Source organism: Vanessa cardui, chromosome 13 (assembly GCF_905220365.1).
Source record: "Vanessa cardui chromosome 13, ilVanCard2.1, whole genome shotgun sequence".
NCBI classification, from domain to species: domain Eukaryota; kingdom Metazoa; phylum Arthropoda; class Insecta; order Lepidoptera; family Nymphalidae; genus Vanessa; species Vanessa cardui.
The window spans coordinates 14404684-14424120 of NC_061135.1; the positions used below are offsets into that span (position 1 = coordinate 14404684).

The 19437-nt window shown below is 33.5% G+C and overlaps 1 protein-coding gene across 1 annotated transcript; it reads right to left on the minus strand.

Annotated features, from left to right (window-relative positions):
* Nucleotides 1–6770: 6770 nt before the first annotated feature.
* LOC124534886 lies at nt 6771–9275 on the minus strand. Its single transcript, XM_047110927.1, has 6 exons — nt 8822–9275; nt 7610–7916; nt 7411–7507; nt 7226–7336; nt 6972–7145; nt 6771–6824 (listed from the first exon to the last, which is right to left on the minus strand). The coding sequence occupies exons 1-6, from the start codon at nt 9273–9275 to the stop codon at nt 6771–6773; spliced, it is 1197 nt and encodes a 398-aa protein (XP_046966883.1).
* Nucleotides 9276–19437: the final 10162 nt, after the last annotated feature.

Here is a 19437-nt window from a genome sequence, read left to right on the forward strand (position 1 = left end):
GAGACCGTAAAGGCGTATTGACTGATTTTCAAAGAAACACGTGTTTGTGAATATATTATTGGAATACAATTCGCCTAATATCATTAAAGTATACGAAACAAATATACCACACGAGTATACGAGTACAATTACTTTGCAACTAACTCGACAACTTATTCCATTCATGAACTGCTTACCTTATATCGTTTGACCGCACTTTACTTGATGAATGAAATACTTGCAAACAAAGTAACGAAACTAAGTTAGAGAGGGGACGTACACCAGTACACCGGATATTACGCAGGATAGTACACCATTTGAATGTTCCTCTTTAGTCCATAGTTAGCCGCAATACGAATATTCTCGATAAACGAATAACTAATACGAGGATTGCTAATAAAAATATATATTTTCAACCGACTTCCAAAAGGAGGAGGTTATCAATTCGTCTGTATTTTGTTTTTTTTTTTTTATGTTTGTTACCTCATAACTTTTCACTGGGTGGACCGATTTTGATAATTATTTTTTTTTTGAAAGGTAGTGCTTCCCGTGTTGTCCCATTTTTTTTATTTTTTTTTCCGATGATGGTATCCATGTGAAAACGACATAAGTCTTAAATTTGCATTACGTATATGCGCGACAAATAGGTGAATAACTGAAAATCACGTTAACCAATTTTGATAATTCTTTTTTTATTATAAAATATATACTTCAAGGGTAATTTGGTGAAAGTTTGGTAAGGTTCTGAGCACAGGATCCATGACAAAGTAACGGAACGGAAGGGAACGGAACAATTCTGAGGAGCACGTTAGCGATACTCGGTCGAATCTTTTATTTATAGGTTATTTGGATATTTGAGTCACCTTCCGTAATGTGGTTATGTTTATGTAATTATCATAGTCGAATATTATAATCAACTAGCTACGCACCCCGGCTTCGCACGGGTGCAATACTGATACTAAATATACTACAGAATTTGTTTATATACGACATCACATCGCAAACTTCTAAAATTATCAGTGTTTCTTTACTATATTGTTCATGTTTTATATACACAAACCTTCCCCTTGAATCACACTATCTTTTAAAAAAAACCGCATCAAAATCCGTTGCGTAGATTTAAAGATATAGGGACAGAGAAAGCGACTTTGTTTTATACTATGTAGTGATGGAACTCCTATACGGCTCGCAGTTAGGGTGCGATATGGGGCAGAATTTCTTACTATCTTTAATCAAATTTTGTGTATGTGATGTGATGTCATATGATGTACGAAATATAGTTGGTCTTTTTCAAAGTTTTTTTGCTGAGTTCGATTACAGCTCTTTCGAGGGATCCTTGTAGTTTACGGTGCGTGACGTATTAAATCCGCATTTTCGAAAGTCTATTTTTACTTTATTCGCAAGTTTCCTTTGAAATTGTCCTCGAAGTAGTTTCTGACTCATATAAACGGAACGCTTAATCTATCCATATTAAAAAAAAATAGTTAGTCAACATCAGCTTTACTTAAAATCAAAAAATAAATAAAATTTTAACAAAAAGAAAAACCGACTTCAAACAAAACACTATTTTAAAACAAATGAACATGCACGAAAAAGTAATAAAAATAATTGCGTATTCAACATATTTTTTAGAGTCTTCCTAAGTTAAATGAAATGAAAAATATTAGACTACTTAAAAGTCGATTAACGATTATATCATGTAGTTATAATTATTGTTATATTTGGAGTCGGTGTCAGCCAATAAAACCCTACAGTATATCTATCAAAAAATAATACGAGAATACTTTAACAAATATGTTTTTTACAAATTACCTTTTACACAATAATATACTGAATCAATCAAGGGGCTCGTATCGCTTCTTTCTTTTGATTGTTGGGGCAAGGGCACCGTGGCTGACACCGGCTCCAAATATACCAATAACTATAACTACATGATATAATCGTTAATCGACTTTTAAGTAGTCTAATATTTTTCATTTCATTTAACTTAGGAAGACTCTAAAAAATATGTTGAATACGCAATTATTTTTATTACTTTTTCGTGCATGTTCATTTGTTTTAAAATAGTGTTTTGTTTGAAGTCGGTTTTTCTTTTTGTTAAAATTTTATTTTCGCAAATGGAATCACGAAATCCGACTAATTACAAAATCCTATCTTTTTATGTTGCCGTGCGACTTTATCAAATAAATATATTTTATCCTCGACGAAGCTATTTATATATAACATATTTTATTTGTATCTTATTAAGAAGTCAACAAAATAAGATTAAATAATAAGGATTAATTTGTTTAAAACCTGTATAAAATAGTTTTATAAAATATACGTAAATTAAAGACTTACTGAGAAAATAAGAGTCATTTAAATAAGCGTGAGTGTTTAAGAAAAAAAACTATTATAATTTATAAATTTTGAAATTGACCATAATAAAAAAAATCAAATTGAATTATAACATCATATTTGCAAATATTATTCTCAATTACAATTATTTGTTATTAATGTTTTTGTGTTTAACGTGTTGTGATCCCACAGGCGTCCTCTCCGCTACCAAGTGCTAAAATCTTTCCACTATACTGATGATTGTGCTGCATAAGGATATACATATGATTGTGGTTGATTTAGTGTGTTTTAGTCCAACATATGTAGTTTTTATTACTGTGTGTTGAATGTTCACTGACCACGACATAAAGAATAAGTTCAAGTATTTTTCGTTTAGATCGACATAAATCCACAGAGATACCTTGGCTGTAATATGACTGTGTTATTCCTTTTAATTATTATTAATTGCTATTGGCAGCGCAGCGATTGAGCGAATGATCCCCCTAACGTTATGAGTTGTTGTAACTGCCCATAGACACTGCATTGCAGTTGAGAGTAACTTTGAAAGGGATTACAGTTTATTTTCTCATACGTCGTATTAAAATAAAATACGTGTAACAAATTTACAGTTTTATCGTCGTAGTATCAAAATGTAGATCATTTGAGCAGGCTTCTATAAGCATATTACAGATTGTGCACAGAAAAATCGGTAATAATGACACTTGTTTATCGTTTTCTCAAATTAAATATCCTTTTACCTATAATAATCAAATGTCCATGTTATATGGAAATCGACCACAAATCGGCCCCTGAAACGATGTCTTGAATTCGCGAAGTTGGAAACTCGCTGTTATAAATTTACCTTTAGCTATCGTGCTTATACATTGAGTGTTGCTGGTTCTAGAAAATTACCCTTTCTTTTGACGCAACTATTACTACATATTTTATTTATATTTAAAATTGAAAGGAGTCTCAAACTTAAGTATTATAATGATTACAGTTTAAATATGAACAGCCAGCATGTCGCTCGGTCCGGACGAATTCGCTAATTTGCGTATAGTTTTATACGTGCTCAGAACTTGAATGGGTGCCAAGATGAATGCTGGAGCCACCGGCCGGCCATACCGCGCACGTGCTCTCAGGTCCGTATCGTTGACTTTATTACGAACCTAAATAAAGTTAACAAGGTTATAACAGTCGACGTTTCACTCCTGAAATTCACGAGAGCCACATAAACTACGAAGAATGTATTATATGCCTACGAAAATGAGCTTTCTTGAGGTATTCTATATTTTTTTCTTATTTTCTCTACAATAGGTATGCAAACAAAAGAGATGCCGGTGGTAATTAGTCACCACCGCCCATAGATGGCGACATTGGTGTTGTAAGCAGCGTTAACTATCTGTTCAGCGTATTTGATGTTAGGGGTAAATTAGGGTTCTCATGAGTTAAAGACTGGCATTACAGCGATAACGTTATAAAATTGGAAATGGTTTATATCAAAATTAGTGACTTTTGGAATCAGTGAATATGTTTCTGTATAAAAACTGTTATTCCAGTGTTTTAAATAAATAATTACGTTAACACAAACGTTTATAAGGACGTGTGTCTCCGCGAGGTAGTGACTGTCTTGAAGGCATAATTCTATATACTTTCTGCTTCCGCTTTCCTTCACCAGAAGGAACCACGTAGCTGTGATATCGATTCCATGGCGCAATCACACATTTTTCTTTGTCACTACGAAGTCGATTCGATCTGGTTTTACTCTTAAGAATGTATTTAATATTTTTAGATAATGAATTTAAAAACTTTAAATTTAGTTTGCCGTCTTTGCATTTTTTTCAGTCGGCTTTTTTATTCGCATATGAGTATTAGTTCTTATCAATATTAATTTTCACACAATAGAACATTATTGATTGCACTGCGTATCATACTCGTAGGTATTCATAATACGATGTAGTTTACAAATTAATCAGATATTAATATATTAACAAGCCATATCGACCGTTTGTCACTAGTAGCATCTTGATTTATGCGGAACAGGCATTAATTTTTGCGTGATAAGCGATATTTATTGCTTTTGAAATTAATTACGATAATTAATTTGGTATATGTTTATTAAACCAAATTAAATTCGTTTACAACATGCTGCATAATAATATTTTTAATAACGAAAATGTCCATATGTTTAGTTGTTACCAAGCCAGTAAGATTTACAACTATACGAGTATAAAGCGATAACAATGGACTTAAATGTATACTTGTTTTATATGTTATATTCCATCTTGTTATCATCCTCCTATCACTGGTATGTGATAGATTTGAATATGTATGTTCGTCCATTAACGTAATTGAACCCCGAATCACGATCGATTCAACAATTGAAGGTAATCACTTTGAAATGCATTGTAAAGGCGCGTGCGGATTAAGACGCTGACAACGACCAAGCAGACTTACCTAAGCTCATTTAATTTTTAGGAAATCTGAACCCAGTATATGCTTAGGTGTCGGTTTTATACCAATGAGCCTACTTGGATCACTTACTTGGATATAGATATGAGCACAAATTATTTTTTCTTGTCATAGGAGGCAAACGAGGAGGAGGCTTTCCTGCTGAATAGTGACTGAGATTTTATAAAATAAGAAGGCACTTTTCTTAAGGGTTCCCAATTTTTTTTCGGTTCGAAAAAACCTCCATTTCGGAAATGTTCCACCTCCACTGATGATGAACCTCCACTTGCAAATTTATTTGGAATTTTTCATAATTCCATACAAATAATATCTATAATATTAAAAAAAAAGGCTATCTATAATATTATACCAAACTCAAACTCAAATAACTTTATTCAATATAGAAGCATTACAATTTCTTATTGATGGTCTATTGAAACACTACCACCGGTTCGGAAAAGAAAATACCCTGACCTGAGAAGAACCGGCGAAAGAAACTCAGCGGGTTTTTTTTTATATGTCTCATATATTATTTAAACAATTTAATATGAGATGAAATAGCCAGGAGGCGATAAACTCATTAATTGTATAGTAACCTTTTGCACACAAGCGTTCCTTAATAATTTTCTTAAATTTGGCAACAGTGGCATTTTGAACGCTTTCTGGGATCCTGTTGTAAAACCGTATACATTGCCCCACATAGGAGTTACTGACTCTATGTAGTCGAGTAACAGGAGTAACAAGTTTGTGTTTGTTCCTTGTACCAATGCTATGAGTATCACATTTTCTCATGAAATCATTAATATTTTTTCGTACATACATAACATTGCAGAATATATATTGAGAAGCAACAGTCAATATCTTGATTTCTCTAAATTTATTCCTTAACGATTCTTTAGCTCCTAAGTTATAGATTGCGCGAATAGCCCTCTTCTGTAGCACAAATATAGTATGGATAGCGGCTGCGTTGCCCCACAGCATAATACCGTATGACATTATACTGTGAAAGTAACTGAAATATCCTAAGAGAGCCGTATCAACATCGGTACATAATCTAATCTTTTTGACTTGAACTCAGTCTACTCGCCAAACCGTTAATATGGGGGCCCCATTGCAACTTGGCATCAACAGTAAGGCCAAGAAACTCAGCAGAATCAATTGATTCCCCTTTAATGAGTACATCGGCTTTTACATTATGTACATTTGGTGTACTAAATTTCACAATTTTTGTTTTATTAAGCCTAAGATTGTTTACGCTAAACCAATGTACTATATCAGCTATAGCATTGTTTACGTCGTCGTACTGTACCTGTTTTCTATTAATTTTAAAAACTAAGGAGGTATCATCAGCAAAAAATACTATATCATGTTTGTTCCCAACAAGAATATACCTGTACTAATATTAATGAATGTGCTTAAACTAACATCTTGATGACCCATCCAACGTTTCAAATACGTAGTAAATTATTAAGAGCACCAGTAACCGCTACTAAATTTGTCTCTGCACATCTCTCTAGGTGAACAAAATGTCAACAGGCGGATTTCAGAACGTGCGTTGCGCACAGAGTGGTTCGGTCGCGGTCGCAGCAGTCTTGTGCGGAAACCGCGACTGACGAGGCTCTAATCTGCACGCACCATTATACACAACATTTTAGCCGAAGTTAGATCTACGAATGGGAACAAACCAAACTATTGAGTATCATCTTACTGTTAGAGAACGATGCTGTTATGGCCCAGAGCTTAGAACAAAACTTCAATATCCGAGCTAGTACTGTATTTTTATTGATTTTATTTTTATTAACTTGTGTTCATATATAAAAACTAATTCAAATCAGTTGGTAACCATTAGGTTGTCTTAAGTATTTTAATAACTTCCTATTTAAGTATTATAAATACATTGATAAAGATAAAGACAACTATTATATATAGAAACCGCTATTTAATGAAGTCGGTTTATCATATTTTGACAATTCAAACAGAAACAATAGTTCATAAGTGACATGGTTTTTTTTGCAAAATTGTCTTCACTCCCGTCGCTGGTAAAACACTGCGAAGATCGAATATGTCATTCTCGCGACCTGAAATATGAGTAATATTGGACTTAAATGTGTTTGCTTTGCACCTGAGAGAGCCGAAGCTCGACCATAGACAGCCAGCTCGAGCAAAGCTAGCCATTTTAACTGCTATTACAATACAAGGCACAAATTTAAAGAAAAAATATTTACGGATACAAATGTAGTGTAAGATAGATCTTGAATTCCAAAGGCTTTCAGTATCAGCGGTTTCTGCGCTTGCGCACATCCAACGAGAACGAGGCGCCTTATGTCTTTGTGTGACTGTTTGTCCATCTTACACAAGTGCCACCCGCAAAAGAACATCGAATCCGACAGTAGCGAAGCCTGCAAAACAAAAAAATACGAAATATTAAATCTAAGAACTAGAATTTCATTCCACGACTGGTACTTGATTCAGGTCGCACCTGATACGTGATTTCACCCGCGTTCCAAAGATTCAATGCTAATAAAAAGAAAAGCGAGCCCACGAACGTGTAAGTCATGATAGCATTCGTCAAATTCAGATGAGAGGAGAGCTGAAAGTTTGTAAAGCATTATATTTCAGCTACTGGCAAACATTTCCGTTCCTTTGCTTAAGAAAGTTGCTCACCGCCAGCCGGAGCAAAAGCAAAACGGCTACTGCCGAACTTTCGCAGACTTGTAGCGACATGATGATCCCAAAAACGCGATGAATTTCTTCAACTAAACTAAATAACACACAAGAATAATGTATACATTGACTACATCCGACAATAGTTACATATGTTGCAATTGTCGAAACTGATGTTTTAAAGGTGAGTCATACTCACAACTTCAATTTTTGGTGCATTTTGATACCCGCTATACATCCTTCTTTTAATATTCGAGTAGCGGCCTCATTAGGCATTACCAAAAGATTCCTTTCGAAGGCTATCCTGATTTTCTCATAATGATGGCATAAAGTAATAAATTTATAGGCCATTATGATAACGTGAATTATGGGCATGCAGTCAGCTGCGATCATGGGCAGCATCATGTACAACCACGTGACGTAGAAAAATACCCGAAACACACTCGCTGCAAGAGTTTCGTCGTAATACGTTGGCAGGTAAGTGACGACCGTGTAGAAAGGAGTTCCTGCAAATTATTACTTAAAAATCATTACAGCTCTTATAGTCGAAACTGTTTTCGTCTCTAGATGGAGAATTAGTGCAAATCTTCTATACTACGCAAAAACTCCGGAATATTATGACTTGAAATTTATAACATTGAGAGATGGTTGCGGTTTCAAACCCAGGCAAGCACGACTGAATATTCACGTGCTTAATTTGTGTTTATAATTCATCTCGTACTAGACGTAAAGGAAAACATCGTGAGATAACCTGCCTGAATGTAATTTCATAGATTTATATTTCACCAATCCGCATTGAATAGCGTGATGGAATATGTTCCAAAACTTCTCCTCAAAAGGGAGAGAAAGGGAAAATTATAGACTGTTGTTGTTGTAGGGCAACGCATAGCAGTCCGTAGTACAATATAAAACACAATGTAAAGTAACTGCTGAACCTAAGCCTACTCTCCTCTTCAGCATAAGTTTAGAGATGCTCCCTCTACACTGCGCCTTTACAGATTCATTGAAAAGTATATTCATGGTAAATACATTCAACTGTGTATTCAAAAGGAGAAAGAAGCTCGTCGTCTCACTCAATAAAGCTGAAGCATTCATTTCAATGAGTATCAAACAACACAAACAAAGAGAGATACAATATGAATATTAAAAATAAATTTATTCATAGAGAATTAAAAAATCTATAAAAGTAACGACTAGAGAGCGCTGGTAAATGAGCTGTACGTCCGATGTTCGCTGCATCGAAGTTTAGTCATTTTAAATATTATCGCAACGCCGAGAAGTGAACTAACAAAATCGTATTTCATTTAATGTTTGTTTCCGACTCTAACTACTCGACCGTGCAGACTCGTGTGTGTTGCTTCCTAGTACTGGCATATAACTGGTAACTTTGGTTCCACAAGGAACTACTTGCCTTCGACCAACACTTTCCTGAAACTCTCCACCCCGTAAGCAGTGAGTGACAAGTAGACAGTTATAACGTAGAACGTGATCCCCCACAGCACTTTCCTCTTCTGTTTCCTCATAACACTTTCCTCTTCTATATCTTTCATAACGAAAGACATTTCGTAATTTAGCTTCTTAATAGAGTTCTTGTAGTAAAGCATTACAGACATTTTGATAATAATAATATCGTGTATAGCAGAAAACATTATAGCTGACTTTTTCTCGACTTCCGGGAAATTACCGAAAAGAGCGGCCATGTTTTCCAGTAGAATCATCGTTACGTAAATACCAAAGGAAATGAAACTGTACATTTTGTAAACTATAGATTCATGGTGTATATTTTCAGGCCAAAAATTCCCGGCCCCGGCATAGTATACGTAACTACAAAAACTCTTTAACAAGCTCTCTGTACTCGCAGACATTTTGAAGCAGGAGGACAAAACAGTCACGGAGCGTCGCGATTCTTAAGTGTGGCAAAGTGGGGCTGATCCAGGCATTATGAGAACGTAGTGGTGGCAGTTGTGGCTTTCAAATAAGGAATAACTAATTGGAAGCGAAAACTTCTTTCACTATTCATTTTTAATGAATACTTAGAATTACGATAACTTTGACTAACTTTGAGGGTTGCGGTATTAAATAACGAATAATTTATTTCATTAATGGTTTAATGTTGCTTAATTCATACTAATTAGTAACGTTTAATGGCGGTCTACGAAAAATTGCTTGGTAATTGAATACTACAAAGTTATTCAAAACATAAGACATGTGGCTACTATATGTGAGGATATATACAAAAAATGTGTGTTCTTTAGGGTATGTAAATTCTTTGAGTAATTATTAACAAAATTAAAATAAACATGACAGGTAATTTTTAAAAAAGAAATATAATTAAAAAAATATATTAAATTCAAAATGGATTGACAAAAATATTAAAATAAGTGTTCTGATATTTATCATTCTACGAGTTAAGAACTTCAGACGCATGATAATATAAATAATATAAAACGTAACGGTAAAGATTGCTTAATGTTAATAATACGTGTAAACTATTGATGATATGTCTAAACTGTTAATGTAATCTTTGCAAAATAAACGTCGTCTGAAAACTAATGAGTCATTTAAAATAAAGACCATCTCATACGTAAATCATGTTTTATAAACCCCCGTACAATAACATAATATTTGATGGCGGATACAGGATTATCGTATCAGCAGGGCTTGCCCACGCTGAGGGTAGCTTTTACCAAGTAACATTCAACAAGAACACAAGATTATATTTGGCTTTATAATTTAATTAGAATAATATCAATCAAGATCACTTCGTGGTCACAACATTTCACAAAGGTGCTTCAGTTCGCCATTGGTAATAGTCCTCGAGATTTATTTTTATTTATTATTTATAGCCCCGAAAACGGACAGAACTTTTGTCAAGACTAATATTACAAACAGTTTAGTTATAAAAAGTATATATCAACGTAAATAGTATAATAGGCTGTTAAACGAATCTTATGAAACAAATTTCACTCTATATAATGTTCCCTTTGCTTTTTTCAGATTTTATAACAACACCTACTGTTAATTGGCCCAAATTAACATTTACCACAAAGAGTAACACGGAGAGTAAGTAAAACGTTATTTGTACTAGTATTAGAAGTAACGGAATATTTCATTTACTCTAAATGTATTTTAAACAGAAGAATGTTTCAATCATTTGTTTTATTTCATATTTAAAGACAAAAGCCTCATGTCCCGTTCCATAAGTTATAGGTTAAAAGGTACCACTACTCAGAGGGGCTTTGACAAAGCCCGAGGAATATTATATAAACATATTACACACACATAAACACAATTTCGTAACTGAAATATAAAAAATTAAAAAAAATATATTTGTGTCGTATTTATATGTATTTTAAAATTAATTCACAGATTATCTCAAAACCGCTTTCCTGTAGCTATAACCGTTAAGGTAGCTCGTCTCGCTGGCCCGCCTTAAATTACCCGTCTGTACAAAAGTTCAGTGAAAACGTGCCCTTAAACAAAACCTCTTTTAAAACCCGGCCCAATCGAGTCGTGAGTATAGATTTATAAAGTCTGTTTGAGAAAGAAAGCCTAACATCTTTTTCCAATATACACCTGCAGCAATATATCAATGAGAAGCTCCCAAAGGATCTGCGGCGAGGGTCACGTACGAGAATTGTTTTCCGACGAACCCAGCATTACCTCTCACTTTGAGAGGAAAACTTTTTACCCTATATCTTACAAGACCCATTACTTTAAACAAATTTTCCTAAAGTACGTTAACACGTGCGCCTACATACAAGTTCAACATTCGTTTTGCTTTATTTGAGATTAAAATAAAATATAGAATATAAATTATTGATGTATGATTGTTTATATACCTGATACGCAAAATAAAATTGAAAAAAATATATATTTGTAAACAAAATAGTTATTGTCCAAGGTATTTTCGAGAGAAATGTTTCTAAAAGACAGATTCCTGACAACGAAAAACTGAAAAAGAAAGCAATTGATTGATTATACTATTTATGTGAACTAAAATTAGCAATGACCACAAATTAACCTTGGGAAATTTACTTGATTGTTAGGCTTTATGCAAGCCAAATGACAATGACAAAGTGTAACTACGGGCTCTAGGGACATCAGACCATGATTCTCAAGGTTGGTGAGCCGTTGGTGTTGGTTGGGAAAGGTAATGTTTCTTACAGCTCCAAATAATTAAGTTGATGATCACCTATTGTCAGGTGGCCTATTTGCACGTCGGCCTATCTTTTATATAACAAAATCCACGTAGCGCAAGGTCTAGATATAATTTTCAAATGACTCAATGTTCCATGTGCGTAACACATTATAATTACAGCTACACGCACATAAACATATCCCTGAGCGCTACGTCGATGTCCATTCAAAAGGAAAAATACGCTTCGATACTCACACGACGCTCTTTTCAATTACTATGCTTAAAAGGATTAGTATCTACATACGTAAGTTTTGGTCTACTGTTATCACTACAACATAGAAATACTTCAATCACTTTCGAATAATCTAGTCCAAGGAGTTTGAACCCTTTGAAGTTTAAGGAATTATTATTTTATGGAATAATAAAACTGTTCGTTTCACGAAATTAAATATTTCAAAAATTTATGGTATTTGTTTTACACCTAACCCATTCAAATTGAATTTTATTCAACATATAAGTGTCATACTTTCTAATTGATGGTCAAGAGTCGGATTACAAAGATATACCTTAGATCTGAGAAGATTCAGCGAAAGAAACTCAGCGGGAAATATCTGAGAATTACTGATCTTTTGTTATGGAACTTTTAAACTATTTGTTGTATGTCATGTACTTGACAACCCAGTACGAGTACTCGTATACTTATATGTAGGTATACTTGTATGTAGTATCTACGTTAATAACTTGCATTTGTCTTTTAAATATTGCTTCAAATCTTGATTCCGTCGGGTCGCCATCGGTCCGGGTTCGTTTGGAAGGCGCGCTGCCAAGACTATAACAAAACTTCAAAACGTCTACTGAATCGTCAGCATTTTTTGTAAAGAACACACAGTAACCATTACAATTTGCCAATAACAATCTTTATTGAAATAAAAAATTCACGAAATTTAAACGTTTTATGTAAATAAATATTGCATTTTACACTTTTCAATTCGATCCAATAGTTTGTAGCAGTATTACGAGATAGCTAAAAACGCGTGGAAAAATACGCGAGCTGCGTTGTACGATGTAACACATACGCGCGAATAAATAGGTTAGCGAGTGTTGGTGTTGTATGTTATTCTTTATAAAATACACTGTATAAAATGCTCATCGAGTAGGTATTATAAAATGCCTGCCTGCATACCCCTGCAAGTTTTCTTCTCCTCAAAAGAAGGAGAGCCGTTACTCGGCCTTGAGACATTTCCAGCTTTGTTTCACACCATATCGCCATACCAAAAAATATTACAAATAAAATTACTAATTGCAATTTATTGACTTAAACTCTGTCATTGTTTTGGTTTCATTCATTTCATTCACAAGTGGTTTAAGTTTTATATGTTAAGTTAAGTACTGAGTTTCAATCGGTTATTCTGTGCAGGATCTACATACTTTCTGATTCATCATCGCCGAGCGTAAACTATTAAAGTTAGGGTCTTGAAAATTGGTGAGTAGGATGGATTTATTGAGTAGGCACCCACTAAGAAAGGAATTTGGTAAATTCTCCCTCTAAAGGAGTGAAATTGGGATTAAACACTTGTATGAAAGTCCGTCATTTTTAAATTCAGTAAACATGAAATTTTATTTTTGAGAAACTGATTAAAAATAAATCGATACTTACTTCAGCGTTTTTGGATATTCTATCCCTAAAGGGGTGAAATAAAGGTTAAACATTTGTATGGTAGTCCGTTATTTTTTTTAAGTTAGGGACATAAAACTTAAGTTTTTAGATACTGATTAAAAATAAGTCGATGCCTATTTCAGCGTTTTTGGATATTCTACTCCTAAAGGGATGAAATACGGGTTGAAAGTTAGTATGAGTTGTATAATTTCCACGCGAGCAAAGCCGCGGGCTACAACTAATTATAATAATAAATTTGATGCAATGCAATTTACGTATGCAACTTTACAGTACAAAACACGAAAAAAATGCCACTGTTTTATTCGCTGGTTCTTCTCAGGCATATTGTATATTTAACAAACCAATTCAATCCAATTGTTAGCGTAATAACATTAAAACAAGCTTGTGTAACACAAAAAATCAGCGGTGACTTATCAAGTGGCTCTAGGTGGCGTTCAATTTAACGCGACATTTACCTCTATTAAACTGCATCAAAGCTGTCTCGATATTGCAAACGGTCACTATATTTTGGACTCGCGCCAGCTATTGTTACTTATCCCGACATATTGCTGGTTAACTTCAATACTAAAATTACCCGGTCATGACTTGTAAATGAATGCAGCATTTTTGCAGATACTCAACAGAAATGATACTCAGTACAATATCATTATCGCTGATGCACAGTAAATACGAAATAAAATGTGGTCACTGATTAATAATCACACTTTCAGTCCTTTCTTTTCATGCCTATTTTATGGATAAGTTACTCTACAGAATCATATTTGGTTTTCGTGTGCTTAGTTTGTAATTATAAGGCATGAATCGGATTCAAAGTTTAAGAGGAGGACAGGTTCAAGTAGTGGGAAATTTACATAGTGCAACATAATACACCAAAATCAATTACAATGCAATTGAAAAAAAATATTTTTTTTTACCAGTCGTCACCCACGGCTGCGCTTTTCGTCAAAAGATGTAAGTGTAGGCTTGTGTCCTTCCCTAAGTTACCTATGAAATGCATGCCTATGAAATTTCATTAAACAGGGAGACAAATAGGTCGGCAGTCAGTCAGACAGACAGAGTTACCGTCTCATTATAAATAATATAATTTTAGTATTAAAAAGTAATTTTAAAGATTAACGTAACTCTGAACATTATTATTGTTTTTATAAATTATTATTAGTAATACAAAACTATTATTAGTTTTAATCGTCTCCACTAATAAAATGTAATCATGGGTATTATTATTTCTTTTCTCTATCGCTTTCCGGAAATCTGTGGGAGAAATTTTGTAAAACTTGACGGAAGTGTGTAATAGGAAGCCGGAGAAGAGCGCGCTATGTGATTTGACCAATGAGCACGCGCGCTGTGAGATTTTCTGTCATGTTGTCACAAACCCAATTTATAATACGACATCATGTTAATGTTGCTTATAATCAAGGAGCGATGTCAAATTTTAAACATAATATGCAGCAGTAACTGTACAATAAGGCTAATTAGTTTTAATTTCGATTTTTAATGATGTAATTCAAAAATAAGATATAATTTGACGACCTCCGTGGTCGAGTGGTGTGTACACCGTTTTTCAAGGGTACGCCACTCCGAGGTCCCGGGTTCGATTCCCGGCCGAGTCGATATAGATTATCATTAGTTTTCTATGTTGTCTTGGGTCTGGGTGTTTGTGGTACCTTCGTTACTTCTGATTTTCCATAACACAAGTGCTTTAGCTACTTACATTGGGATCAGAGTAATGTATGTGATGTTGTCTCAAATTTATTATTATTATTATTAAATTTATAATTTTGTGTGCCTGTAGGTGATTCTCCTGTTTTGATACCCATGTAACATTACAGGAGACAATCATTAAAAAAAAAATCTCACATTGAACTATGGTATAATGAGCTGATTCTGGGAAACTTTATGAACTATGGAACAATTTATTATTTATAAACGTTTTAATATTACTCAAATGATAATTGGAAAACTTTCGCAGCGGTCTGTGAACACGTCGGTTCTGCGGTTAATTAACAAGGCATTTAATTAAAACCAAGGATTTTGTTGAGATGTTTTCGATATTGAAAATTTGAGATATCGTATGGATTTAATGATTTATTTACATGTCATGGTGGAACTCGTTAAATCTGAAGATCATTTATTTTTTTATTATCTACTTAAATTGTTAGTCCCGCCTTCGTAATGATTAATCTAAAAAAGTTATGAGATCTGATAAGTAGGTACTTAACATACGTTAAAGTATAGGAAGTCACTTCTATTTTATTCCAATAGAATAATAATAAACACACCTTCGATCTACGTATTTCATATGATAAAATCTCAAGCACATTGTGCACTACTAAGAATTTATTATTTAACTGCTTGTATCCACTTTAATTTTACTTCCAAAATTCAGCTATCAGGTTCGCCTACGTCCAAAACGCCATTTTTTGGCACATCCATAGCAAATATCATAGATTAATCAAGCTCTGGACGAATGATACTGCGTCAATTTGTTTTCAAGTGTTGTTTATTTGGCTTTGCTCCTATTATGGTTGGGATAGAGTGTACGACTGTGCACGATGGATACTATGAAACTGTCATTGCAAAGTTTTGTTCTAAAATGTATTTTTTTTTCTGTTTGTCATACATAATAATAATAAAAAACTTAGTAACCCGTTTATACATTACTTACTACTAGCTATAAGTTTCTCTTACCCTACAATTTTGTTAAGAAAATTTTGCTGCAGGGTAACAGTAGCGTAGATTTGAAAAGATCTCGATTGAAATCAAAGAATAAGTGAAAAACGTGCTCGATATTTCAAAGAGATTGCAATTGAGACATGCCAAGGATTATTGTTATTATTAGCAGCATAACTTATCTATTTAGGGTTTGGTTCAATACCCATCTGGATGGGTGCGAGACACTCGTCAGACATTTTACCGCCAAATAACAATATTTAACATAGCTCTTTCCGGGATTGAAGGACGAGTGATCCAATCTCGCTACAGGCACGTCTTTGCTACCAAGGTTTTTGGCACATTGCCGATGTAAGGTATTATGTATTGTCTATGAATCGTGGTGACCACTTTTAACCTGGCAGCTCGCCTGTCAGACCAGTTACATGTGTAAGTAGTCTTATTATATATAGTCTTACTAAACGTATATGTACACATATTATAAATTGAACAATAGGAAAGGGACGGTCAAACCAAAAAAGTAGTCCTGATATACCGCAAAATGCCGTGCTATTAGAGTCAAAACCATTTACTACGAGTTCAGAGTCTCATTTTGCATAAATGTGTATAAAATAGTTTAGAAAAAATTCCAAATTTTTTCATGTATTTAAAAATAAAATTTATGCAAAAATGACACTTAGACGGTTGTAAAAGTCTACTCTATATACATATATAGCAATATTATAAATTAAAGAACGTTTTTAAAACATCTCCTATATGATATGTTTTTCTTGTTAAACAATATTTACCTAATATTGAAGGTATGAAGTAAGTCTCGACCTGAGAGCACTACGTAACTGCAACGTATGAATTTATTTCAAGAAAATCAGATATTTGTTTGTCAACACACTGGTGGAACTGGGAAAAGCCATTTTAAAGTTAAATTAGTTCAAAGTTTGCCATTTCCGAATGCTCGCTGCCTTTCAGTGAAAGAACGCACCATTTTCTTGAGCAAAATATACTTTTCCAGAAAATATGATTTCACATATACAAATATCGCGTATATTTAATAATTAATAACACAGCTTATTTTAGTCACAAATATCATTTGCTAATACCTAACACCGCATTACTGAAATTTGAATACTTATTAATGTAACGGTTCCATTTTTATTTCTAGTGAAGTTTCAAGTTGTACTCGAGAATGCAAATTGCCCTAAACTGCCCTTTGATCAAATACCTCCCTGGGAGATTAGTTATGCCTTTCAGCCTCATGCCAAAGCATGATCATCGCTTTGTAGCAGATAACTCTGAATGATATGAAACACAAAGAAATTTTTAAAGAAACTCATTTTAACTAAGATATTCCAGTCAATTCAGTTTTTCGTCTCAGTCTCATGTGGGCTTGCGGATTGTTAATGAAGACATATAATCATATAAATATAATGTATACCCATAGCACTCCAGAATAATTTAGCTTTCTAGCAGTGAATAACATTTTAAAATTGAATCATTAGTTTTTAGAGTACCCCCTACATAAAAACAAAGTAATGTTATCTCATAATATATATATATATATATATATATATATATATATATATATATATATATATATATATATATATATATATATATATATATATATATATATATTATACACTTAGTACTATATATAATTAGATCTTTTACACATTTATTCTTAAACTAACGTCGTACTCCATCTTATCTTCCATATTTGAAGCACTTTCGAAATATAGGTTTTAATTCGGTGATCCTTAGAGTAAATTTCATTGCTTTACACTGGTCGAGATATTTTTTATGAAATCTTCACATATCTGATGCATAACCTTCACATTAATCTACATAATAAGGTACTATAGTATTTCAATTTTATATTATAAACATATGGTAGCGGCATTTTAACCGACTTCAAAGAATCATTTCTTTTATTTTGGAAGTTATATTTCTAGTGAGTATACAGACGCATATTTTTTATTTCACAGATTACAAGAAAACGGATGAACAGATATGCACTAATTCTAGTGAAGTACGTCGCCAGCTCGCAGATATATCACTTGTAAATAGCAATTTTCAGTAAACCTTGTTTATCCGTCCATCTGTGTATATGTTTGTTTACCATCGATCTTAACTTAATATATGTGTACATGTTTATAAGTGTGTAAACATAAAAACCCCGCTACTATGTGGGCTTCGACGGCTCTTACTTGTTGTTGAAATATAATCAAAGTGATCTACTGTTAAAGCAGTTGTAATAAGATCATCAGTTATTTTATGGGTAATGTTTTTAATGGGGATACTGCTCTTAGTAGATCCAAATCGTTACTTTATGAAATAGCTAATCAAACTACCACTATAAGTGTAAACTTAAAAGTTTCATAAATATTAATATATACTTAAAATACGAACTAATTATAAAATTCAATCAAAGTGAGTTAGAAAAATATTCGAAACCTACGAAACACTTAACTGTCGGAAAACAGGGAAAAGACAAAGTTCAATTTACCGAGAACAATAATCGTGGATGCTTAAACCTAAGCATTAGACCTCGTTCCGAGACAAATACCTACTTCTACGATAAACTCGGATAATCTAATCGGGATTAAAGAAACCCTTCAAAGATTGCTTGATATTAGATATACTGTAGCGACGAGACTAAGATATACCCAATATTTAGGAATGGGTATATTGGCATTTACCTATTTATCTTTTCAAACTGTATTCAAGGTAAACATGAAAATGTGATTTAACGAGAGACCAGCCTATTTGTTACCCATAAAACCCATGAGACTCGTTGCAAACAAACGCTAACTTTATCAGAAAGCCCGTGTTGTAGTCAAGAATGCCCTAATCGGCCATTTGGAAGCGTTAAGCCCCTATTTATTATCGTAACTAGCGGAGCACTATCGCTTTCAGAGCGAGTCGGAGATCGTTCTATGTTTCTTACTAGCCATTTGTCTGTACCCTCTTACTAATTCAACAAAACGCGAGATAGCAACTTAGTTTCGGAGATTACTGATAGAATAGCCCGCGATCACCTATCTGATGCTCGGCGGTACCTGAAAGTCGAAAACTTCTACAATCTTGTAACTAACTATTGTACTTGAGTCTAATCGTTACAAATTGGAGAATTTGAATACACTAACGAATTATTACTATACTTAATATATCTCAGACGGACAAAGTCAGGAGCATTCACTGAATAATTTATAATAATATGTTATCATTAACGGGTAATCAGAGATCATTAGGGCTAAATAATAATATGGATATTCCACCAGCATAAAATATTATGAATAAAAACGCCAAAGGGTAATTAATGCTTATATTTTTACCTGATATATTTTATACGAAGGACTTTGTCGAGTATAAAGTTAGGAAGAGTAAACGGCTATTACACCTACCTTATGTATAACTTATAAGGACCCCTGTGTTTAACAATACACATTCTTTGTTAGAGTTTAGAAACAAGCCAACTGAGTAGGGGATAATATGACACGGCACTTGTAGCGTAGCTTTGCCAATGCAAATGCGAAAGTGT

Bases quoted from the DNA above. Each gene is read 5' to 3' on its own strand.
- LOC124534886 (XM_047110927.1), bottom strand. From the start codon at position 9,275: ATGTCTGCGAGTACAGAGAGCTTGTTAAAGAGTTTTTGTAGTTACGTA. The intron at 7,917-8,821 runs GCAAGTAGTTCC...AATAATTTGCAG, and splicing joins CAGGAAAGTGTTGGTCGAAG to GAACTCCTTTCTACACGGTC. The intron at 6,825-6,971 runs GTAAATATTTTT...CTCATATTTCAG, and splicing joins CTTACACTACATTTGTATCC to GTCGCGAGAATGACATATTC.